Here is a 27,500-nt window from a genome sequence, read left to right as displayed (position 1 = left end):
TCTCTCACTCTCTCTCTTTCTCTCTCACTCTCTGTCTCTCTCTCTCACTCTCTCTTTCTCTCAATCCCTCTCCCTCCACCTTCTCTCTCTCTCCTTTCCCTCAACTCTCTGTCTCTCTCAGTCTGGTATATGTGCTGTTCTAAGTGTTTTACCAGACCAGACTGAGCAGGAACCCCACTCTCACTTCCACTCAGTAGTGATCTCCACACCAGCCTGAGCAGGAACCTCACTCTCACTTCCACTCAGTAGTGATCTCCAGACCAGACTGAGCAGGAACCCCACTCTCACTTCCACTCAGTAGTGATCTCCAGACCAGACTGAGCAGGAACCCCACTCTCACTTCCACTCAGTAGTGATCTCCAGACCAGACTGAGCAGGATCCCCACTCTCATTTCCACTCAGTATTTATCTCCAGACCAGACTGAGCAGGATCCCCACTCTCACTTTCACTCAGTAGTGATCTCCAGACCAGACTGAGCAGGAACCCCACTCTCACTTCCACTCAGTAGTGATCTCCAGACCAGACTGAGCAGGATCCCCACTCTCACTTCCACTCAGTATTTATCTCCAGACCAGACTGAGCAGGATCCCCACTCTCACTTCCACTCAGTAGTGATCTCCAGACCAGACTGAGCAGGATCCCCACTCTCACTTCCACTCAGTATTTATCTCCAGACCAGACTGAGCAGGATCCCCACTCTCACTTCCACTCAGTAGGATCCAGACAACTTTCACTAGACGGCCAGGCCGTGCTGCAAGGTCAACTAGCTATAGTCAAAATTGATGAACAAGGATTAAGCAAGTAACTATGTTGTTTTAATTTAAGGTTAGGGCTGAGGTTAACGTTAGGTTCAAGGTTAGCGTGTTGGAGAGAAAGTGCACTTCCATCCTTTGTAGTTTGATCAGATAGTGCTGACCCAGACTGTCTCAGTGCAGACAAGACCTTCAACCTGAACATTAAAATGACTGGCACACCCAGCTGCAGACTGACCAGCAACACAGGTGTCTACAGTAGACTGTCTGCTCTGTCTGGTTTAGGGGAAGCAGAATTAGAGAGAATGAGGAGAGATTTCACTAGACGTCTTCTATAAATCAGCACAGAGATCATTCTAAACACTGGCGAAGGTCTCTCTCTCATCACATTACACTGGAGCTGCTGCTTGACACATAATCCATCTGACATGATACCTGCTCATTACAACCATACACAATCTCACACACACACATACTCACACACATGCACTGGTCATTACTGACAGGAGATTGAGAAACAAGGAAAACTAGAAAGACAAACACAAAGCCATTAAAAGAAACCGCTGCATTCATTGTGTGTGTGTGTGTGTGTGTGTGTGTGTGTGTGTGTGTGTGTGTGTGTGCGTGTGTGTGTGTGTGTGTGTGTGTGTGCGTGTGCGTGTGCATGTGTGCGTGTGTGCGTGTGTGTGTGTGCGTGTGTGCGCGTGCGCGTGTGCGTGTGTGTGTGTGCGTGTGTGCGTGAGTGCGTGAGTGTGTGTGTGTGTGCGTGTGTGCGTGTGCGTGTGTGTGTGTGTGTGCGTGTGTGTGCGTGCGTGTGTGTGTGTGAGTGTGCGTGCGTGCGTGTGTGTGTTCTGAGGTAAACAGAACAGAGCTGTAGGGTGAATGTGGTGTCATTCTAGCATTCATCTCCTTTCTTCTTCCTTCTCTTTTTACTCCCCCCCCCCCCCCCCCCCCTCCCCCTACCCCTCCCCCTCTTTACAGCTAGGGGATCCACCCATGTCCTCTTACAACATCTGGGAACAATCCGACATGTTAACACACACTCTCAGTATCAGCCCCTCTACAGGACTACAGACTTGGTGCCCCACCCAGCCCCTCTACAGGACTACAGACTTGGTGCCCTACCCAGCACCTCTACAGGACTACAGACTTGGTGCCCCACCCAGTACCTCTACAGGACTACAGACTTGGTGCCCCACCCAGCCCCTCTACAGGACTACAGACTTGGTGCCCTACCCAGCCCCTCTACAGGACTACAGACTTGGTGCCCTACCCAGCACCTCTACAGGACTACAGACTTGGTGCCCCACCCAGCCCCTCTACAGGACTACAGACTTGGTGCCCTACCCAGCCTCTCTACGGGACTACAGACTTGGTGCCCTACCCAGCCTCTCTACGGGACTACAGACTTGGTGCCCTACCCAGCCCCTCTACAGGACTACAGACTTGGTGCCCTACCCAGCCCCTCTACAGGACTACAGACTTGGTGCCCTACCCAGCCTCTCTACGGGACTACAGACTTGGTGCCCTACCCAGCCCCTCTACAGGACTACAGACTTGGTGCCCTACCCAGCCTCTCTACGGGACTACAGACTTGGTGCCCTACCCAGCCTCTCTACAGGACTACAGACTTGGTGCCCTACCCAGCCTCTCTACAGGACTACAGACTTGGTGCCCCACCAGCACCTCTACAGGACTACAGACTTGGTGCCCTACCCAGCCTCTCTACAGGACTACAGACTTGGTGCCCTACCCAGCCTCTCTACGGGACTACAGACTTGGTGCCCTACCCAGCCTCTCTACGGGACTACAGACTTGGTGCCCTACCCAGCCCCTCTACAGGACTACAGACTTGGTGCCCTACCCAGCCCCTCTACAGGACTACAGACTTGGTGCCCTACCCAGCCTCTCTACGGGACTACAGACTTGGTGCCCTACCCAGCCCCTCTACAGGACTACAGACTTGGTGCCCTACCCAGCCTCTCTACGGGACTACAGACTTGGTGCCCTACCCAGCCTCTCTACAGGACTACAGACTTGGTGCCCTACCCAGCCTCTCTACAGGACTACAGACTTGGTGCCCCACCAGCACCTCTACATACCTTAAGGGAACATTTCGGCATTTCGTGTATGATCAGTGAGAAAGTCCATATTGCAAATGTACGGTCCCTTACCCGACGTCCGAAATCGTTTGTAAAATTCGCGGTCGGCGTCGGGCCGTGCGGTAGGGCCAGACCTACCGGGAAGTCGTCGAATGAACTTTGTCGGACTTTCGGTTCCCGTTTAAAAAAAAAAACAAGTTTCGGACCGTTTTTCCGCCGTCCCGGACACTCCCACCAGATGGCATACGGAATCATATGGCAATTTGGCAAAACATCACGAATCGCGACGGGGCCTTATCTCAAAAACTGAAAATATTTCGAAGCCGAAACTTGGCGAGCGTAGGTTTGGCTCAAGGGGCAGTTGGCCCCGAACGGGATGGCGTCTAGGCCTCGACGGTTTTTGAGCTACGGCCATTTTTCTGGGATTAAAGGCTTAAAATGGAAGTAGAGAAATTATTTTTCCACTTCAGGTCAAAGCCAAGGAGCCTCCGGTGTCAATAAAAAAAGAACCAGCCATTTATCTATCGTCATTTAAGAGAAACGGAACAATGACAAATTGGTGATGGTCACAAATAGGCATTTTTTTTTTTCAACGGTTACAGATCCAGTTGCAGGGTGTTCATACGAATCTTTTTAAAGTGTGCTGCGGAGCTCTGCGACATTTCTGTGATTTTCTATGATTTTCTGAAATAACACAATAACCGACCATTAGAACAGTAGGCCCAAAATGAAGCCTGCCCCACAATGTCATTTGCTTTTGAGTGACAGTGAGAGAACCGTTAGGGTGAGAAGAAAAATTCCACCACATGAATGTTCCTAAGGTCCTCCCGATCTCAACAAGCCTAACCTTGACCGTGTGGCATTAACCCTTCACAGTAAAACAGGGTTTTTTGATCTCACAGATTACAGTGTCATCTCTCCCCATAGGAATACATTGCCTGCACCCCTAATTTCAACCTGAGGCCTATGTGGGTTATGAATGCCGTATGAACCTGTCTTCGGTACCAGTCCATCAGGCCACTGTGAGGTCTACCTGTGTCGATTCTAAGCTTCCTGGACCAACCGGAAGTGGTTCAAATCACCCTAAAAGTGTTTACCCATACACTGCCTGCAGTTTGATAGACATGGTGCATTCAACCCTGTGTAGATCAGTCAATTCTTAACGTAAGGACTTAAAACTCAGGATTCTGTAACAGCATACCCCAATGAGGATATGCGGTGACTTATAGCTTCCTGTGCCAACCGGAAGTGCCATAATTGGTGTCTCAGGGGCTGTTTCGAAGGGTTAAAAAATTCAGATCTGTCCAAAACTTCATATATGTGATTAGGCAACCCCCATGAACTGTAAATCAGTCATTTTTCCCAAAAAAAATCAAAGGAAAAAAAAATTGCACTAAAACACAACTTGGATGGAGGGACGTATTGGGGTGCGTAGAGACAGACAGTGGCCGCAATAGTTAGCTTTGTTCGAGCTAAAAAAGAACGGTCGGACCTAGAGTTCCGAAACTTTAGAAACCTGTTCTAGACCTCCGGGCCATGGTGCGTGGCGAGTTACGTGGCTCTAGATGGTTCTCGGACCGAGAAACAGCCTCGTACATTCGCAATAACTTCAATTCATTTTTGCATCACGAAAATGACGACGTTTAGAAAAGTCTCAGAGACGCAAGGCTAGGTGCGTTGAAACCGGCTCGGCCCATAGAGACGGACCCCAAAGTTTCTGTCCGATAGCTCGTTCAAGGACCCCGTAGCAAGGCATGGAAATAAGTGGATTTTCAGCACCAATTAGGGTTTTTCTCGGACACCAAATGACCTATCGAGCCGAAACTCGGGATTCGGGGTCGCCTCACATAGGACTTCGCATAATGTCCGAACTGGACCCGCAGCTAGAACGTAACTATGTGTTTTACCTTTTTATTATGTTTTAAACTAGAGGCGCTGTGAATTATGGGACTGCTCTGACATATATGATAGTTGGCATCTAAATGAGTAGGAAACAGTGGGTTTGGTGTCATAATGACATCTAATTGACTGATGGACACTGACTTGCTAGTTGACTTTTGTACATTTGCAATATGTTTAAACAGAGAGGGACCATCACCAAAATGGCATTCTGAAATCAACACAAAAAATGGCATCACCATAGTCTCCAGACTGTGCTGAGTTCAACGAGCTATCCCGCTTGACCGTAGCTCGCTCGGTCTAGGCGCAGCAACCATTAGAATATTAGGCCCAAAATGAAGCCTGCCCCACAATGTCATTTGCTTTTGAGTGACAGTGAGAGAACCGTTAGGGTGAGAAGAAAAATTCCACCATAGGAATGTTCCTAAGGTCCCCCCGATCTGAACAAGCCTAACCTTGACCGTGTGGCATTAACCCTTAACAGTAAAACAGTGTTTTTTGATCTCACAGATTACAGTGTCATCTCTCCCCATAGGAATACATAGCCTGCACCACAAAATTCAACCTGAGGCCTATGTGGGTTATGAATGCCGTATGAACCTGTCTTCGGTACCAGTCCATCAGGCCACTATGAGGTCTACCTGTGTTGATTCTAAGCTTCCTGGACCAACCGGAAGTGGTTCAAATCACCCTAAAAGTGTTTACCCATACACTGCCTGCAGTTTGATAGACATGGTGCATTCAACCCTGTGTAGATCAGTCAATTCTTAACGTAAGGACTTAAAACTCAGGATTCTGTAAGTGGCCATGTCAATCAAGACATGTGGTGATTTATAGCTTCCTGTGCCAACCGGAAGTGCCATAATTGGTGTCTCAGGGGCTGTTTCGAAGGGTTAAAAAAGTCAGATCTGTCCAAAACTTCATATATGTGATTAGGCAACCCCCATGAACTGTAAATCAGTCATTTTTCCCAAAAAAAATCAAAGGAAAAAAAAATTGCACTAAAACACAACTTGGATGGAGGGACGTATTGGGGTGCGTAGAGACAGACAGTGGCCGCAATAGTTAGCTTTGTTGGAGCTAAAAAAGAACGGTCGGACCTAGAGTTCCGAAACTTTAGAAACCTGTTCTAGACCTCCGGGCCATGGTGCGTGGCGAGTTACGTGGCTCTAGACGGTTCTCGGACCGAGAAACAGCCTCGTACATTTGAAATAACTTCAATTCATTTTTGCATCACGAAAATGACGACGTTTAGAAAAGTCTCAGAGACGCAAGGCTAGGTGCGTTGAAACCGGCTCGGCCCATAGAGACGGACCCCAAAGTTTCTGTCCGATAGCTCATTCAAGGACCCCGTAGCAAGTCATGGAAAATAGTGGATTTTCAGCACCAATTAGGGTTTTTCTCGGACACCAAATGACCTATCGAGCCGAAACTCGGGATTCGGGGTCGCCTCACATAGGACTTCACATAATGTCCGAACTGGACCCGCAGCTAGAACGTAACTATGTGTTTTACCTTTTTATTATGTTTTCAACTAGAGGCGCTGTGAATTATGGGCCTGCTCTGACATATGTGATAGTTGGCTACTAAATGAGTAGGAAAAAGTGGGTTTGGTGTCAATTGATATCCATTTGGTGTCATAATGACATCTAATTGACTGATGGACACTGACTTGCTAGTTGACTTTTGTACATTTGCAATATGTTTAAACGGAGAGGGACCATCACCAAAATGGCATTCTGAAATCAACACAAAAAATGGCATCACCATAGTCTCCAGACTGTTCTGAGTTCAACGAGCTATCCCGCTTGACCGTAGCTCGCTCGGTCTAGGCGCAGCAACCATTAGAATAGAAGGCCCAAAATGAAGCCTGCACCACAATGTCATTTGCTTTTGAGTGACAGTGAGAGAACCGTTAGGGTGAGAAGAAAAATTCCACCACTTGAATGTTCCTAAGGTCCTCCCGATCTCAACAAGCCTAACCTTGACCGTGTGGCATTAACCCTTCACAGTAAAACAGTGTTTTTTGATCTCACAGATTACAGTGTCATCTCTCCCCATAGGAATACATTGCCTGCACCCCTAATTTCAACCTGAGGCCTATGTGGGTTATGAATGCCGTATGAACCTGTCTTCGGTACCAGTCCATCAGGCCACTATGAGGTCTACCTGTGTTGATTCTAAGCTTCCTGGACCAACCGGAAGTGGTTAAAATGCCCCTAAAAGTGTTTACCCATACAATGCATGCAGTTTGATAGACATAGTGCATTCAACCCTGTGTAGATCAGTCAATTCTTAACGTAAGGACTTAAAACTCAGGATTCTGTAACAGCATACCCCAATGAGGATATGTGTTGATTTATAACTTCCTGTGCCAACCGGAAGTGCCATAATTGGTGTCTCAGGGGCTGTTTCGAAGGGTTAAAAAAGTCTGATCTTTCCAAAACTTCATATGTGTGATTAGGCAACCCCCATGAACTGTAAATCAGTCATTTTTCCCAAAAAAAATCAAAGGAAAAAAAAATTGCACTAAAACACAACTTGGATGGAGGGACGTATTGGGGTGCGTAGAGACAGACAGTGGCTCCAATAGTTAGCTTTGTTGGAGCTAAAAAAGAACCGTCGGACCTAGAGTTCCGAAACTTTAGAAACCTGTTCTAGACCTCCCGTAGATGGTGCGTGGTGAGTTACGTGGCTCTAGAAGGTTCTCGGACCGAGAAACAGCCTCGTACATTTGAAATAACTTCAATTCATTTTTGCATCACGAAAATGACGACATTTAGAAATGTCCCAGAGTCGCAAGACTAGGTGCATTGCGAACGTCTCGGCCCATATAGACAGACCCCAACGTTTCTGTCCGATATCTCATTCAAGGACCCCGTAGCAAGTCATGGAAAATAGTGCATTTTCAGCACCAATTAGGGTTTTTCTCGGACACCAAATGACCTATCGAGCCGAAACTTGGGATTCGGGGTCGCCTCAGCTAGGCCAACACATAACATAAGAAATGGACCCGCAGCTAGAACGTAACTACGTGTTTTATGGTTTTTTTATGGTTTGTACCGAAGGCGTTGTGAATTTTGGGCCAGCTCTGAAGTATGTAATAGTTGGCTACTAAACGAGTTGGAAAAAGTGGGTTTGGTGTCAGTTTGTATCAGTTTGGTGGTCAGAATGATATCTAATTGACTGATGGACTCTTGTCCACTTGACTCTTGTACATTTGCAATATGATTCTATAGTGAAAAAACATCACCAAAAGCGACATTCTGAAATCAACCCAAACGAGCGATTGAGATGACCCAGAATCACTGCAAAGCCATCCCGAGTTCATCGGGCCAGTCAATTTCACATTCCTGCAGGATTTTTATAGCATGACAAATTCGTGATGGTACCTGCCCATTAAAACATATTGCAAATGCACAGTGACTTTGAAAAAGTAAGAAACAAAAAAAAATACATCTAAAATTTTTTGAGCATGACAAATTCGTGATGGTACCTGCCCATTGAAACATATTCCAAATGCACAGTGACTTTGAAAAAGTAAGGAAACAAAAAAAAATACATCTAAAATTTTTTGAGCATGACAAATTCGTGATGGTACCTGCCCATTGAAACATATTGCAAATGCACAGTGACTTTGAAAAAGTAAGGAAACATAAACAAATTCGATAAACAAATTCGTGATGGTACCTGCCCATTGAAACATATTGCAAATGCACAGTGACTTTGAAAAAGTAAGGAAACATAAACAAATTCGATAAACAAATTCGTGATGGTACCTGCCCATTGAAACATATTGCAAATGCACAGTGACTTTGAAAAAGTAAGGAAACATAAACAAATTCGATAAACAAATTCGTGATGGTACCTGCCCATTAAAACATATTCCAAATGCACAGTGACTTTGAAAAAGTAAGAAACAAAAAAAAATACATCTAAAAAATTTTGAGCATGACAAATTCGTGATGGTACCTGCCCATTGAAACATATTGCAAATGCACAGTGACTTTGAAAAAGTAAGGAAACATAAACAAATTCGATAAACAAATTCGTGATGGTACCTGCCCATTGAAACATATTGCAAATGCACAGTGACTTTGAAAAAGTAAGGAAACATAAACAAATTCGATAAACAAATTCGTGATGGTACCTGCCCATTAAAACATATTCCAAATGCACAGTGACTTTGAAAAAGTAAGGAAACAAAAAAAAATACATCTAAAAAATTTTGAGCATGACAAATTCGTGATGGTACCTGCCCATTGAAACATATTGCAAATGCACAGTGACTTTGAAAAAGTAAGGAAACATAAACAAATTCGATAAACAAATTCGTGATGGTACCTGCCCATTAAAACATATTCCAAATGCACAGTGACTTTGAAAAAGTAAGAAACAAAAAAAAATACATCTAAAAAATTTTGAGCATGACAAATTCGTGATGGTACCTGCCCATTGAAACATATTGCAAATGCACAGTGACTTTGAAAAAGTAAGGAAACATAAACAAATTCGATAAACAAATTCGTGATGGTACCTGCCCATTGAAACATATTGCAAATGCACAGTGACTTTGAAAAAGTAAGGAAACATAAACAAATTCGATAAACAAATTCGTGATGGTACCTGCCCATTGAAACATATTGCAAATGCACAGTGACTTTGAAAAAGTAAGGAAACATAAACAAATTCGATAAACAAATTCGTGATGGTACCTGCCCATTAAAACATATTCCAAATGCACAGTGACTTTGAAAAAGTAAGGAAACAAAAAAAAATACATCTAAAAAATTTTGAGCATGACAAATTCGTGATGGTACCTGCCCATTGAAACATATTGCAAATGCACAGTGACTTTGAAAAAGTAAGGAAACATAAACAAATTCGATAAACAAATTCGTGATGGTACCTGCCCATTAAAACATATTCCAAATGCACAGTGACTTTGAAAAAGTAAGAAACAAAAAAAAATACATCTAAAAAATTTTGAGCATGACAAATTCGTGATGGTACCTGCCCATTGAAACATATTGCAAATGCACAGTGACTTTGAAAAAGTAAGGAAACATAAACAAATTCGATAAACAAATTCGTGATGGTACCTGCCCATTAAAACATATTCCAAATGCACAGTGACTTTGAAAAAGTAAGAAACAAAAAAAAATACATCTAAAAAATTTTGAGCATGACAAATTCGTGATGGTACCTGCCCATTGAAACATATTGCAAATGCACAGTGACTTTGAAAAAGTAAGGAAACATAAACAAATTCGATAAACAAATTCGTGATGGTACCTGCCCATTAAAACATATTCCAAATGCACAGTGACTTTGAAAAAGTAAGAAACAAAAAAAAATACATCTAAAAAATTTTGAGCATGACAAATTCGTGATGGTACCTGCCCATTGAAACATATTGCAAATGCACAGTGACTTTGAAAAAGTAAGGAAACATAAACAAATTCGATAAACAAATTCGTGATGGTACCTGCCCATTGAAACATATTGCAAATGCACAGTGACTTTGAAAAAGTAAGGAAACATAAACAAATTCGATAAACAAATTCGTGATGGTACCTGCCCATTAAAACATATTCCAAATGCACAGTGACTTTGAAAAAGTAAGGAAACAAAAAAAAATACATCTAAAAAATTTTGAGCATGACAAATTCGTGATGGTACCTGCCCATTGAAACATATTGCAAATGCACAGTGACTTTGAAAAAGTAAGGAAACATAAACAAATTCGATAAACAAATTCGTGATGGTACCTGCCCATTAAAACATATTCCAAATGCACAGTGACTTTGAAAAAGTAAGAAACAAAAAAAAATACATCTAAAATTTTTTGAGCATGACAAATTCGTGATGGTACCTGCCCATTGAAACATATTGCAAATGCACAGTGACTTTGAAAAAGTAAGGAAACATAAACAAATTCGATAAACAAATTCGTGATGGTACCTGCCCATTAAAACATATTCCAAATGCACAGTGACTTTGAAAAAGTAAGAAACAAAAAAAAATACATCTAAAATTTTTTGAGCATGACAAATTCGTGATGGTACCTGCCCATTGAAACATATTGCAAATGCACAGTGACTTTGAAAAAGTAAGGAAACATAAACAAATTCGATAAACAAATTCGTGATGGTACCTGCCCATTAAAACATATTCCAAATGCACAGTGACTTTGAAAAAGTAAGAAACAAAAAAAAATACATCTAAAAAATGTTGAGCATGACAAATTCGTGATGGTACCTGCCCATTGAAACATATTGCAAATGCACAGTGACTTTGAAAAAGTAAGGAAACATAAACAAATTCGATAAACAAATTCGTGATGGTACCTGCCCATTAAAACATATTCCAAATGCACAGTGACTTTGAAAAAGTAAGAAACAAAAAAAAATACATCTAAAATTTTTTGAGCATGACAAATTCGTGATGGTACCTGCCCATTGAAACATATTGCAAATGCACAGTGACTTTGAAAAAGTAAGGAAACATAAACAAATTCGATAAACAAATTCGTGATGGTACCTGCCCATTAAAACATATTCCAAATGCACAGTGACTTTGAAAAAGTAAGAAACAAAAAAAAATACATCTAAAAAATGTTGAGCATGACAAATTCGTGATGGTACCTGCCCATTGAAACATATTGCAAATGCACAGTGACTTTGAAAAAGTAAGGAAACATAAACAAATTCGATAAACAAATTCGTGATGGTACCTGCCCATTGAAACATATTGCAAATGCACAGTGACTTTGAAAAAGTAAGGAAACATAAACAAATTCGATAAACAAATTCGTGATGGTACCTGCCCATTAAAACATATTCCAAATGCACAGTGACTTTGAAAAAGTAAGGAAACAAAAAAAAATACATCTAAAAAATTTTGAGCATGACAAATTCGTGATGGTACCTGCCCATTGAAACATATTGCAAATGCACAGTGACTTTGAAAAAGTAAGGAAACATAAACAAATTCGATAAACAAATTCGTGATGGTACCTGCCCATTAAAACATATTCCAAATGCACAGTGACTTTGAAAAAGTAAGGAAACAAAAAAAAATACATCTAAAAAATTTTGAGCATGACAAATTCGTGATGGTACCTGCCCATTGAAACATATTGCAAATGCACAGTGACTTTGAAAAAGTAAGGAAACATAAACAAATTCGATAAACAAATTCGTGATGGTACCTGCCCATTAAAACATATTCCAAATGCACAGTGACTTTGAAAAAGTAAGAAACAAAAAAAAATACATCTAAAATTTTTTGAGCATGACAAATTCGTGATGGTACCTGCCCATTGAAACATATTGCAAATGCACAGTGACTTTGAAAAAGTAAGGAAACATAAACAAATTCGATAAACAAATTCGTGATGGTACCTGCCCATTAAAACATATTCCAAATGCACAGTGACTTTGAAAAAGTAAGAAACAAAAAAAAATACATCTAAAAAATTTTGAGCATGACAAATTCGTGATGGTACCTGCCCATTGAAACATATTGCAAATGCACAGTGACTTTGAAAAAGTAAGGAAACATAAACAAATTCGATAAACAAATTCGTGATGGTACCTGCCCATTGAAACATATTGCAAATGCACAGTGACTTTGAAAAAGTAAGGAAACATAAACAAATTCGATAAACAAATTCGTGATGGTACCTGCCCATTAAAACATATTCCAAATGCACAGTGACTTTGAAAAAGTAAGGAAACAAAAAAAAATACATCTAAAAAATTTTGAGCATGACAAATTCGTGATGGTACCTGCCCATTGAAACATATTGCAAATGCACAGTGACTTTGAAAAAGTAAGGAAACATAAACAAATTCGATAAACAAATTCGTGATGGTACCTGCCCATTAAAACATATTCCAAATGCACAGTGACTTTGAAAAAGTAAGAAACAAAAAAAAATACATCTAAAATTTTTTGAGCATGACAAATTCGTGATGGTACCTGCCCATTGAAACATATTGCAAATGCACAGTGACTTTGAAAAAGTAAGGAAACATAAACAAATTCGATAAACAAATTCGTGATGGTACCTGCCCATTGAAACATATTGCAAATGCACAGTGACTTTGAAAAAGTAAGGAAACATAAACAAATTCGATAAACAAATTCGTGATGGTACCTGCCCATTAAAACATATTCCAAATGCACAGTGACTTTGAAAAAGTAAGGAAACAAAAAAAAATACATCTAAAAAATTTTGAGCATGACAAATTCGTGATGGTACCTGCCCATTGAAACATATTGCAAATGCACAGTGACTTTGAAAAAGTAAGGAAACATAAACAAATTCGATAAACAAATTTGTGATGGTACCTGCCCATTAAAACATATTCCAAATGCACAGTGACTTTGAAAAAGTAAGAAACAAAAAAAAATACATCTAAAATTTTTTGAGCATGACAAATTCGTGATGGTACCTGCCCATTGAAACATATTGCAAATGCACAGTGACTTTGAAAAAGTAAGGAAACATAAACAAATTCGATAAACAAATTCGTGATGGTACCTGCCCATTAAAACATATTCCAAATGCACAGTGACTTTGAAAAAGTAAGAAACAAAAAAAAATACATCTAAAATTTTTTGAGCATGACAAATTCGTGATGGTACCTGCCCATTGAAACATATTGCAAATGCACAGTGACTTTGAAAAAGTAAGGAAACATAAACAAATTCGATAAACAAATTCGTGATGGTACCTGCCCATTAAAACATATTCCAAATGCACAGTGACTTTGAAAAAGTAAGGAAACAAAAAAAAATACATCTAAAAAATTTTGAGCATGACAAATTCGTGATGGTACCTGCCCATTGAAACATATTGCAAATGCACAGTGACTTTGAAAAAGTAAGGAAACATAAACAAATTCGATAAACAAATTCGTGATGGTACCTGCCCATTAAAACATATTGCAAATGCACAGAGACTTTGAAAAAGTAAGGAAACATAAACAAAAAAACATCCCAAAAAATGTTGGGTAACCAGCTGCATATTTTAGATCACAAGCTTGAATTCTGAGCATGACAAATTCGTGATGGTACCTGCCCATTAAAACATATTGCAAATGCACAGTGACTTTGAAAAAGTAAGGAAACATAAACAAAAAAACATCCCAAAATTTTTTTTTGGGGTTACCAGTTGCATATTTTAGATCACCAGGTGCACATTTCAGGTCACCAGGTGCACATTTCAGATCACCAGGTGCACGGAGGAAAATATTTACTTTTGACTTTGACTTTTGACTTCCTATGACATCATATTGCAAATGGAGAAAACATATGCCTTATGCACAAGTAAAACAAAAAGAAATATGTAATACAAGTTGACCAAGGTATAGTTTGAGCAAAGTAAAGTTTGAATTTTGAGCATGACAAATTCGTGATGGTACCTGCCCATTAAAACATATTGCAAATGTACAGTGACTTTGAAAAAGTAAGGAAACATAAACAAAAAAACATCCCAAAATTTTTTTTTTGGGTTACCAGTTGCATATTTTAGATCACCAGGTGCACATTTCAGGTCACCAGGTGCACATTTCAGATCACCAGGTGCACGGAGGAAAATGTTTACTTTTGACTTTGACTTTTGACTTCCTATGACATCATATTGCAAATGGAGAAAACATATGCCTTATGCACAAGTAAAACAAAAAGAAATATGTAATACAAGTTGACCAAGGTATAGTTTGAGCAAAGTAAAGTTTGAATTTTGAGCATGACAAATTCGTGATGGTATCTGCCCATTAAAACATATTGCAAATGCACAGTGACTTTGAAAAAGTAAGGAAACATAAACAAAAAAAATCCAAAAAATTTTGTTGCACATTTTAGATCATCAGTTGCACGGAGGAAAATATTTACTTTTGACTTAGACTTTTGACTTCCTATGACATCATATTGCAAATGGAGAAAACATATGCCTTATGCACAAGTAAAAAAAATATGATAATAAAGCATGACTAAAGTATGTTGATAAAGTTCTTATACATGTGTTATTGACACAAAAATCGAAAGAATTTTGAAAAAAGGTCAAGAAAGCACTTTTTTAAGGATGTGTGAAGTTTTTTACCAAATTTTGACATTTTTGACTTTTGACTTTTGACTTCCTATGAAATCATATTCCAAATGGAGAAAACATATGCCTTATGCACAAGTAAAAAAAAATATATATATATATGATAATAAAGTATGACTAAAGTATGTTGATAAAGTTCTTATACATGTGTAATTGACACAAAAATCGAAAGAATTTTGAAAAAAGGTCCAGAAAGCACTTTTTTAAGGATGTGTGAAGTTTTTTACCAAATTTTGACATTTTTGACTTTTGACTTTTGACTTCCTATGAAATCATATTGCAAATGGACAAAACATATGCCTTATGCGCATGTACTTAAAAAATATATATATATGATGACAAAAGTATACTCATACAGTACTTACCCATGTGTAATTGACAAAAAACTCGAAAGAATTTCGAAAAAAGGTCCAGAAAGCACTTTTTTAAGGGTTTTTAAGTTTTTTTTAAAAAATGTCATTTTTCAAAATTTGGCTTTTGGATGTTGACTTGGGTGCCATTTGCAATATGAAATGCCCCGGTGGAACGCACACGCCCCCTATTGGAATTTTGAAGTGTTACAATTGGCAATTGCCATATGGCATTTGCAATATACTTTGCATGAATCAACGCCAAATTGGGTGGTATTGACCATCGTGTATATGGTTTGTCCAATGCCAATATACCGCCATTTGTTTTTGTCCAAATCAGGGGGGTATTCCCTTACAGGACTACAGACTTGGTGCCCTACCCAGCCTCTCTACAGAACTACAGACTTGGTGCCCCAGTCAATGGTCAGATCAATAACAATTCCAAGTAAATGTGTCATAATCAACTTGTTTGTGTTCTACTTTAGAACTAACTTTTACACATCATCTAAAAGTTATTGGGCACAAACGGAACTCTCTCTGGATGTTTTGATTAGTCATAATGACGTATTTCATTCCAGAAGAGTTCCAATCTGAACCTCTGCAGAACTATGGCAGGATTCGTGACTAGGGCTAGGAGTTTGCCTGGTCAGGTCACATGGTCAGGTCATGAAAGCCTCGTGGCACTAGACGATACCTGAGTGTTTCCACAACAGCAGTAGGTCTGGTGTGAAGAGAAGACAAGAAGGGAAGGAAAGAGGGGAAACCCATCATGAACTGGGTCAACTGACTTTCCTGGAGACACTCCAGATATCATGTTTATACAGAAATCTGTCCATCTTTTCCACATTTCTCTGCTAGACACACACCCTTCCTTTCCTTTCCTCTCTCCCTCTCCCTCTCCCTTTCTCTCTCCCTCTCCTCTCCTTTCCTCTCTCCTTCTCCCTTTCTCTCTCCCTTTCTCTCCCTCTCCTTTCCTCTCTCCCTCTCCCTTTCTCTCTCCCTTTCTCTCTCCCTCTCCTTTCCTCTCTCCCTCTCCCTTTCTCTCTCCCTCTCCTTTCCTCTCTCCTTCTCCCTTTCTTTCTCCCTCTCCTTTCCTCTCTCCTTCTCCCTTTCTCTCCCTCTCCTTTCCTCTCTCCTTCTCCCTTTCTCTCTCCCTTTCTCTCCCCCTCCATTTCTCTCTCCCTCTCCTTTCCTCTCTCTCTCTCCTTTCCTCTCTCCCTCTCCCTTTCTCTCTCCCTCTCCTTTCCTCTCTCCTTCTCCCTTTCTCTCTCCCTCTCCTTTCCTCTCTTCTTCTCCCTTTCTCTCGCCCTTTCTCTCCCCCTCCATTTCTCTCTCCCTCTCCTTTCCTCTCGCTCTCCTTTCCTCTCTCCCTCTCCCTTTCTCTCTCCCTCTTATTTCCTCTCTCCCTCTCCTTTCCTCTCTCCCTCTCCCTTTCTCTCCATCTCCTTTCCTCTCTCCCTCTTCTTTCCTCTCTCCCTCTCCTTTCCTCTCTCCCTCTCCCTTTCTTCTCTCCTTCTCCCTTTCTCTCTCCCTCTCCTTTCCTCTCTCCCTTTCCTTTCCTCTCTCCCTTTCCTCTCTCTCTCTCTCTCTCTCTCTCTCCCTCTCTCTCTCTCTCTCTCTCTCTCTCTCTCTCGATCTCTCTCCCTTTGTCTCACTCTCCCTTTCTTTCTCTCTCTCTCTGACCATACAACCTTCTCAAACCATGGATATAAATGCCATATCTTGCCTGTGTGCATGCGTGTGTGTGTGTGTGTGTGTGTGTGTGTGTGTGTGTGTGTGTGTGTGTGTGTGTGTGTGTGTGTGTGTGTGTGTGTGTGTGTATGTATGTATGTATGTATGTACGTATGTATGTACAGTATGTACAGTATGTACAGTATGTATGTATGTATGTATGTATGTACAGTATGTTTGTACAGTATGTATGTAAGTATGTATGTATGTATGTATGTATGTATGTATGTATGTACAGTATGTACAGTATGTACAGTATGTATGTATGTATGTATGTATGTATGTAAGTATGTATGTATGTACAGTATGTATGTATGTATGTACAGTATGTATGTATGTATGTATGTATGTATGTACAGTATATATATATGTATGTATGTATGTATGTATGTAAGTATGTATGTATGTATGTATGTATGTATGCATGTTCAGTATGTACAGTATGTACAGTATGTATGTATGTATGTATGTATGTATGTAAAGTATGTATGTACAGTATGTATGTATGTACAGTATGGATGTACAGTATGTATGTATGTATGTATGTACAGTATGTATGTATATATGTATGTATGTATGTATGTATGTATGTATGTACAGTATGTACAGTATGTAAGTATGTATGTATGTATGTATGTATGTACAGTATGGATGTACAGTATGTATGTATGTACAGTATGGATGTACAGTATGTATGTATGTACGTATGTACAGTATGTACAGTATGTACGTATGTATGTATGTATGTATGTATGTATGTACAGTATTATGTATGTATGTATGTATGTATGTACAGTATGTATGTATGTATGTATGTATGTACAGTATGTATGTATGTATGTATGTATGTATGTATGTATGTGTGTATGTATGTATGTATGTATGTATGTATGTACAGTATGTACGTATGTATGTATGTACAGTATGTATGTATGCATGTATGTATGTATGTGTGTATGTATGCATGCAGGTATGCATGTATGTATGTACAGTATGTATGTATGTATGTATGTATGTATGTACAGTATGTATGTATGTATGCATGCATGCATGTATGTATGTATGTATGTATGTATGTACAGTATGTGTGTATGTATGTATGTATGTATGTATGTACAGTATGTATGTATGTATGTACAGTATGTATGTATGTATGTATGTACAGTATGTATGTATGTATGTATGTATGTACAGTATGTATGTATGTACAGTATGTATGTATGTATGTATGTATGTATGTATGTATGCATGCATGCATGTATGTATGTATGTATGTATGTATGTACAGTATGTATGTATGTATGTATGTATGTATGTATGTATGTATGTATGTATGTACAGTATGTATGTATGCATGTATGTATGTACAGTGCCTTGCGAAAGTATTCGGCCCCCTTGAACTTTGCGACCTTTTGCCACATTTCAGGCTTCAAACATAAAGATATAAAACTGTATTTTTTGTGTGAAGAATCAACAACAAGTGGGACACAATCATGAAGTGGAACGACATTTATTGGATATTTCAAACTTCTTTTTAACAAATCAAAAACTGAAAAATTGGGCGTGCAAAATTATTCAGCCCCCTTAAGTTAATACTTTGTAGCGCCACGTTTTGCTGCGATTACAGCTGTAAGTCGCTTGGGGTATGTCTCTATCAGTTTTGCACATCGAGAGACTGACATTTTTTCCCATTCCTCCTTGCAAAACAGCTCGAGCTCAGTGAGGTTGGATGGAGAGCATTTGTGAACAGCAGTTTTCAGTTCTTTCCACAGATTCTCGATTGGATTCAGGTCGGGACTTTGACTTGGCCATTCTAACACCTGGATATGTTTATTTTTGAACCATTCCATTGTAGATTTTGCTTTATGTTTTGGATCATTGTCTTGTTGGAAGACAAATCTCCGTCCCAGTCTCAGGTCTTTTGCAGACTCCATCAGGTTTTCTTCCAGAATGGTCCTGTATTTGGCTCCATCCATCTTCCCATCAATTTTAACCATCTTCCCTGTTCCTGCAGAAGAAAAGCAGGCCCAAACCATGATGCTGCCACCACCATGTTTGACAGTGGGGATGGTGTGTTCAGCTGTGTTGCTTTTACGCCAAACATAACGTTTTGCATTGTTGCCAAAAAGTTCAATTTTGGGTTCATCTGACCAGAGCACCTTCTTCCACATGTTTGGTGTGTCTCCCAGGTGGCTTGTGGCAAACTTTAAACAACACTTTTTATGGATATCTTTAAGAAATGGCTTTCTTCTTGCCACTCTTCCATAAAGGCCAGATTTGTGCAATACACGACTGATTGTTGTCCTATGGACAGAGTCTCCCACCTCAGCTGTAGATCTCTGCATCCAGAGTGATCATGGGCCTCTTGGCTGCGTCTCTGATCAGTCTTCTCCTTGTATGAGCTGAAAGTTTAGAGGGACGGCCAGGTCTTGGTAGATTTGCAGTGGTCTGATACTCCTTCCATTTCAATATTATCACTTGCACAGTGCTCCTTGGGATGTTTAAAGCTTGGGAAATCTTTTTGTATCCAAATCCGGCTTTAAACTTCTTCACAACAGTATCTCGGACCTGCCTGGTGTGTTCCTTGTTCTTCATGATGCTCTCTGCGCTTTTAACGGACCTCTGAGACTATCACAGTGCAGGTGCATTTATACGGAGACTTGATTACACACAGGTGGATTGTATTTATCATCATTAGTCATTTAGGTCAACATTGGATCATTCAGAGATCCTCACTGAAGGGGCTGAATAATTTTGCACGCCCAATTTTTCAGTTTTTGATTTGTTAAAAAAGTTTGAAATATCCAATAAATGTCGTTCCACTTCATGATTGTGTCCCACTTGTTGTTGATTCTTCACAAAAAATACAGTTTTATATCTTTATGTTTGAAGCCTGAAATGTGGCTAAAGGTCGCAAAGTTCAAGGGGGCCGAATACTTTCGCAAGGCACTGTATGTACAGTATGTACACTATATATACAAATGAGTGGATTCTATTTCAGCCACACCCGTTGCTGACAGGTGTATAAATCTCCATAGACAAATATTGGCAGTAGAATGGCCTTACTGAAGAGCTCAGTGACTTTCAACGTGGCACCGTCATAGGATGTCATTTTTCCAAAAGTCAGTTTGTCACATTTCTGTGAAGAGGTTTACATGGCCGAGCAACAGCACACAAGCCTAAGATCACCATGCGCAATGCCAAGCGTCGGCTGGAGTGGTGTGAAGTTCGCCACCATTGGACTCTGGAGCAGTGGAAACGCGTTCTCTGGAGTGATGAATTCCGCTTCACCATCTGGCAGTCCAACGGACAAATCTGGGTTTGGTGGATGCCAGGAGAACCGCACCTGCCCGAATGCATGGTGCCAACTGTTGAGGAAGGCCCTTTCCTGTTTCAGCATGACAATGCCCCCATGCACAATACGAGGTCCATACAGAAATGTATCTTTGGGATGAATTGGAATGCCGACTGCGAGACAGGCCTAATCGCCCAACATCAGCGTCCAACCGCATAAATGCTCATTGTTGAATGGAAGCAAGTCCCTGCAGCAATGTTCCAACATCTAGTGGAAAGCCTTCCCAGAAGAGTGGAGGCTGTTATAGCAGCAAAGGGGGGACCAACTCCATATTAATGGCCATGACTTTGGAATGAGATGTTGGACGAGCAGTATGTACACTATGTATGTGTGTGCGTGTTTGAGTGTGCGTGTGTGCATGCGTTCCTCAGCTGGTTGAGTTCTAAGCCCAGTATCAGGGTGGGACAGTCTCTAGGGACAGATACACACACAAACAGAACACACACACACATTGTACCCTGTGTCAGCTCTATCTGAGCAGGGGAAGGACCAAATCATTTCAGATAAACAGAGAGCTTCACCCCAGAACCAAATCTGTCCTGTCAGTTATCAGTAACCCTGAAGGAAAGTAGCAGAGGCAAGGGGACCATTTCAGAGTAAAGACGCAGCCCATCTGTGTGTGAGGAGGACAGCAATTAGTGTTCTGCTGTTAAACTAAATATTATCTTTACAAGGTCACTGCTACAACCTCCAGGGGTCACACCATCGCTAGAGACAGAGACCTACGTACGTCTTGCATCTCTTCGTGTGTGTGTGTATGTGTATGTGTGTGTGTGTGTGTGTGTGTGTGTGTGTGTGTGTGTGTGTGTGTGTGTGTGTGTGTGTGTGTGTGTGTGTGTGTACATGTTTTCTAAGGAGTTACTTTTGCGTCATTAATATCAAGAAAAGCATCTGAAATCGAGAACAAAATTCTTAGCGCTGCCAACAATAATAATGATATTGAAAGCAAAACATAAATCCAAAAGTATAATTTTTAAATGCTCACACTAATTAATTGTAAATGAATGCAATAGTTTTAAATGAAACATTTTCAATAAAAACTTGATCGTGATCAAATGCCTCCCTCTTCGCCTACAATCATTTTTCTGCCGTTTCAAGTTTGGCACATTCCAACAGCACCCCACCCTGCATCCCACTGATGGTTTGGTTCTGGAGCTAAACAGGGTTGGTCCTGGTTGGTCCCTGGATGGGAGACCAGATGTTACTGGAAGTGGTGCTGGAGGCCAGTAGGGGCACCCTTCCCTCTAGTCTTTCTCTGTGTCATTAAACATCCCACCTATCAAAACATGATGTGGAGATAATACTCCAAAACTGGTTGACCAATAAGGATGCATCAACTATGCTACCCTCTAAGCCCCGCCTACATGGAATGGATTTATATAGAGCCTTTATACTTACTGAAGTACTTTCTGTTTTTTATGTCTTTCAATATCATTATCTTTATTTGCAATAGTAACTCCACAGTGTTTTACCAGAGTTCAGAGCACACCAGGACGCTGGTGGGGGCAACCAACAGCAAACATCCAATAGACCTGGACATTTTCCAGACCTCAGTCTTTCAGCAGATGTGGAAAATAACCGTCATTTAGGAACACAGCGTGACAGGCGCAGTGTTCAACAACAAACCATGTTCTGGACAATAAAACACACTGTTGTGTATGAAGCAAACATGTCACGCTATCAACACTGTCAGCTGTCCTCATTCTGAGAACATGTCAATTCTGACAGACAGACAGACAGACAGACAGACAGACAGACAGAGAGACAGACAGACAGACAGACAGACAGACAGACAGACAGACAGACAGACAGACAGAGAGACAGACAGACAGACAGACAGACAGACAGACAGACAGACAGACAGACAGACAGACAGACAGACAGAACAGACAGACAGACAGACAGACAGACAGACAGACAGACAGACAGACAGACAGAGGTATAAATGAGAACTGTGATCCTACCTCTCTCACACTGTGCCCCCGTGAAGCCGTAGGTACAAACACAGCGGTTAGGAGCCACACACCGTCCTCCATTCTGACAACCTGTCTCACACACCGCTGCATGGGAGAGAGAAAGACAGAAATACACCAGGGATCTCAGGTTAGGATCCCACCTATAGTGTTTATACAGTGTTTATACAGGTGGCTGTATATTGGTTGTACAGTGGTTGTGTAGAGGTTGTGTAATAGTTGTGTAGTGGTTGTAAAGTGGTCATATAATGGTTGTATTGTGTGTATATAGTGGTTGTGTGTATATAGCGGTTCTTACGTTGACCACAGTGGTTTCCCACGTATCCTTTCTGACACTGGCAGTGGTCATCAGCACAGCTCCCACCGTTCATACAGCGGATGTTACAGTTTTGGACTGGTGGGGGTTGGAGGGAGGGAGGGAGGGAGGGGGGGAGGAGAGAGAGAGAGAGGGGGGGGGGGAAGACATGCGAGAAAAGAGAGAGAGAGAGGGGGGAAGATATGCGAGCAGAGAGAGAGAGGATGGAGAGAAGGGGGAGACAGAGAGAGAGAGAGAGAGAGAGAGAGAGAGAGAGAGAGAGGGAGAGATAGAGAGAGAGAGAGAGGGGGGGGAGAGAGAGAGAGAGAGGGGGGGGGGAGACATGCGAGAAAAGAGAGAGAGAGAGGGGGGAAGATATGCGAGCAGAGAGAGAGAGGATGGAGAGAAGGGGGGAGACAGAGAGAGAGAGAGAGAGAGAGAGAGAGAGAGAGAGAGAGAGAGGGAGAGAGAGAGAGAGAGAGAGAGAGAGAGAGAGAGAGAGAGAGAGAGAGAGAGAGAGAAAGGGAGTGAGGGGGGGTTTGTTAAAGTCAGTATACAAAACCCATACACCCACACCAGACCCCCTCCCCTCACACACACACACACACACACCAGGTTAAGCTTACAATACAAACACACAGATAGGGCTACACTTTCAGTACAAACGCACCAAAGTTCCCTACGAATTGTGTTTATCATAAATCCCATTCAGATATAATATTCGCTCAAATTGATTGTGTGAAAACAGATGAGCACACGGCCCAACACTGCTCTGAGCTGCTCTACTCAACGCTGCAACAAGCATTAGTAGATGTTGACTATGGAACTCTTCCAACACACACACCCATTCTGCCCTGAGACTGAACAATCAGCTTCACAGTTCAGCTGCTATTCAAGGGAGAGCAGCACGGCAAAATAGATCAATTCTTCATGAGCTCTGTGGTGTACTGTATGGTTGGGTTGTTTTTGGAGAGTTATGTTAAGTTTTGGTGGAGTGTCGTTGCACATTTTAGATTCTGTGCAGCTAGTCTTTTCAGTAGGCAAGAAACAGGAGAACACCTTTTGAAACAGAGTGAAACAGGGAGGTACTACCTGAACCTGTTCAATAAGAAAGGCTCACTTCATTTCTCTGTTTCAAAGTATTTTGCTACGGTGTGCCCTACTGAATACCACCCTGCTCCCAGCACACACACTCTAACACAACCAGGAGACAGGATATAACATCATCCAATAGTCATGGTAGAAACCACAAAACAATCTGGACTGTAGCAATCACTGCCAAAACAACAGCCTCCCTCCTCCCTCCATCCCGCCCACCCTCCCTCCTAGTCCATTAGCTCTAACAGCCTCCCTCCTAGTCCATCAGCTCTAACAGCCTCCCTCCTAGTCCATCAGCTCTAACAGCCTCCCTCCTAGTCCATCAGCTCTAACAGCCTCCCTCCTAGTCCATCAGCTCTAACAGCCTCCCTCCTAGTCCATCAGCTCTAACAGCCTCCCTCCTAGTCCATCAGCTCTAACAGCCTCCCTCCTAGTCCATCAGCTCTAACAGCCTCCCTCCTAGTCCATCAGCTCTAACAGCCTCCATCCTAGTCCATCAGCTCTAACAGCCTCCCTCCTAGTCCATCAGCTCTAACAGCCTCCATCCTAGTCCATCAGCTCTAACAGCCTCCCTCCTAGTCCATCAGCTCTAACAGCCTCCCTCCTAGTCCATCAGCTCTAACAGCCTCCCTCCTAGTCCATCAGCTCTAACAGCTCCCTCCTAGTCCATCAGCTCTAACAGCCTCCATCCTAGTCCATCAGCTCTAACAGCCTCCCTCCTAGTCCATCAGCTCTAACAGCCTCCATCCTAGTCCATCAGCTCTAACAGCCTCCCTCCTAGTCCATCAGCTCTAACAGCCTCCCTCCTAGTCCATCAGCTCTAACAGCCTCCCTCCTAGTCCATCAGCTCTAACAGCCTCCATCCTAGTCCATCAGCTCTAACAGCCTCCCTCCTAGTCCATCAGCTCTAACAGCCTCCATCCTAGTCCATCAGCTCTAACAGCCTCCCTCCTAGTCCATCAGCTCTAACAGCCTCCCTCCTAGTCCATCAGCTCTAACAGCCTCCCTCCTAGTCCATCAGCTCTAACAGCCTCCCTCCTAGTCCATCAGCTCTAACAGCCTCCCTCCTAGTCCATCAGCTCTAACAGCCTCCATCCTATTCCATCAGCTCTAACAGCCTCCCTCTAGTCCATCAGCTCTAACAGCCTCCCTCCTAGTCCATCAGCTCTAACAGCCTCCCTCCTAGTCCATCAGCTCTAACAGCCTCCATCCTAGTCCATCAGCTCTAACAGCCTCCCTCCTAGTCCATCAGCTCTAACAGCCTCCATCCTAGTCCATCAGCTCTAACAGCCTCCATCCTAGTCCATCAGCTCTAACAGCCCAGCCCTGCAGCTCTCCAACTCTGTAACTCTGAATCTCAGTTCTCCAGAGAAGGAAACAGAACAGATTTCTGCATCTGAGTTCTCTGTTTCACACCTCTCAACACCAGACATTGTTTATGCTGCCAAGTGGGAAAATATTACAAATATGCCGGTTCCCATGTTGCAGACTTCAGTGATGTGTAACAGTGGATGTCTTTTTTAAATCCACAGAGGAGAGTTAGAGGGAAGCAGAGGGATGGGGCGTGGTGGACCTAGACTTGGCTGACTGGGTCCAAGAAACATTCTCATACATGGATCTAGAATTTCTATTATCTGTTTCATATGTTGAAGTCCTTGTTAGTAAAGGCAGTGAAAGCCTTTGAAATGGAAGAATGGACACCAGGCTAAAGTAAGGTGGTGATAGACTACAGTCAGATGTGGGCTGGGGTGTGGTGGGCCTGGGGATAAGGCTGTTCCTTCCTAAACACATTTATCTGGCTCATACAGGGAAACTAAGGGCTGGATTCATTCAGTAGATCAGCGTTATAGCTGCTTTTGCGGAGACCGCATTCTCAGTAAACCCTCTATATGTCATCTCAATCAAAAATGACCTTCACATTTCAACCGCACTACAATGCAGGTGTTCGGCGCTACGGACTGAATCCAGCCCTAAAGCTTTTAAAGACAAAGTCCCTGTAAAGCAGTGTTCTATCTGAATGTGTAGAGATACGGTTGATAGACACTGTTGTACATCATTTCTAGCTTATTGTTCTGCTCTGGTGTTGGTCTGACAGTACCTGACATGGATCCACAAGAAGGAGAGATGGATCCGGTGGGACAGGTACACATGTTGGGTCTGGAGCAGAACCCGTCTCCACACGAGCTCCGACAGATAGCTGCAGAGGACCAGAGAGACAACACGTCAGTACAACACACACACCTCAGAACCACACACAGTCTGCATGGATCTATAAACACAGTCATCTGAGTTGATTATGAGGAGGAGAGATTCTCCTAATCTTACAGGACAGCACATTCAAACGTTATGCCCATAGGGCCTAGAGTTTGTGCAGGTCAGGTTACCTGGTTAGGAAAAACTCTGGTCCCTCTAGTCTACAACAGAAGGGTTTTTATTGGCTGTCACTAGCTTCTCCCCCTTCAGTCTCTCACTGTAGAGTTGACCATCCCAGCTAACCAGAAGAGAGACCTCATCAGGAGCTTTCATTTGAGACATACAACTCCTGTTGGCCAAATATGTCTGTTCTGTTGCTCAGCCCTCATCATGGCTGGTATGGGGTTTAGTACTGTAATACTGGAGTCCATCTGGTAGGACTGTGGTGCTGCTATTTTCTACCCAGTATTCACTACTTTTGGGTGGTCATACAGTACAGACTTAACGACAGTATTCAGGCAGGTAGCCTGGAGCTGTTACACACACCCCCCCCCCCCCCCCCCCCCCCCCCCCCAGTCCAGTCCAGTCAGGTAGAGGGAGACAGGGAGCCTGGGGAGAGTGACCCTGTGTCCCAAGACTCCACTGCTAAACAATGTCATTAGAGGCAGGCAGGCAGGCAGCCAGGCCGCAATCACAATCCCAATCACACAGTCCTGTGCAACCCACCACCCTGCTACGGGCTTCCTGAACCCAACTCTGATACAAGTTCCCTGCTTTCCTGAGAAAGAGAGAGAGAGAGAGAGAGAGAGAGAGAGAGAGAGAGAGAGAGAGAGAGAGAGAAAGAGAGAGAGAGAGAGAGAGGGAGAGAGAGAGATGCCTGCTACTCTCTGGCCAGGGCAAAATAACATCTCAGAGAGTAGACCCATTCAGACTCAGGAGACAAACTGACATCACCTTTCATTTGACTGAAGTATCACTTCACTGTTTCACTTCTCTGATCTGAACAGTTCAGGCTCACTTTAACCTTGGTATTATAGCATATCATGTTGGTCCCACGCACATACTGTATAGTAAGTAGCCTACGGACTGGGGTCATTGGCAGCTTGAGGGTTAAACACCTTCAGTACGTTTTGATTTCCTGTCTTATCAGAGTATGACGGGATAGCTAAGTCTTAATGAGTTAGTTATCTCAGAGCCATGCTGTGTCTGGCTAAGCTAATTGGACAAACAGCACTAGCTGCCCATAGAGAGAGCTGGGCCGCCTCCCTACTGCGCCACAGGACATTGTGGGCCAGGACCACAGCGTTCTGGAACAGGACCGGGTTTGGGCCCGCCCACCAGCCTGGCTCAGACACAAACACACTAACCTCATAGTGTTACAAGCACTCATCATACTATACTCAACACTACACAGTACACCCTGCCTTACCTTCACAGACATATTACTATGAGACAGTCAGTACACCCTGCCTTACCTTCACAGACATATTACTATGAGACAGTCAGTACACCCTGCCTTACCTTCACAGACATATTACTATGAGACAGTCAGTACACCCTAACTTACCTACACAGACATATTACTATAACACATGCAAAATATGTTAGGCTTCCCAAGAACATTTGCCCAT

General features: G+C 42.3%; 1 protein-coding gene across 2 annotated transcripts in view; it reads right to left on the bottom strand.

Annotated features, from left to right (window-relative positions):
- The window catches only part of LOC110526764 (fibrillin-1), a 161,127-nt gene that overhangs the window by 126,324 nt on the left and 7,303 nt on the right, over positions 1 to 27,500 (bottom strand). For both annotated transcript variants that reach the window (XM_090239009.1, XM_090239010.1), the window contains exons 4-6: positions 25,775 to 25,873; positions 22,582 to 22,677; positions 22,275 to 22,370 (exon numbers count right to left, since the gene is read on the bottom strand). In XM_090239009.1, coding sequence (XP_090095135.1) covers positions 22,275 to 22,370; positions 22,582 to 22,677; positions 25,775 to 25,873 — 291 coding nt within the window. The remainder of the gene's footprint in view (positions 1 to 22,274; positions 22,371 to 22,581; positions 22,678 to 25,774; positions 25,874 to 27,500) is intronic.

This window comes from Oncorhynchus mykiss, chromosome 6 (assembly GCF_057628025.1).
Source record: "Oncorhynchus mykiss isolate SJ-2025 chromosome 6, ASM5762802v1, whole genome shotgun sequence".
NCBI lineage: Eukaryota > Metazoa > Chordata > Actinopteri > Salmoniformes > Salmonidae > Oncorhynchus > Oncorhynchus mykiss.
This window is presented reverse-complemented; position numbering and strand designations above follow the sequence as displayed.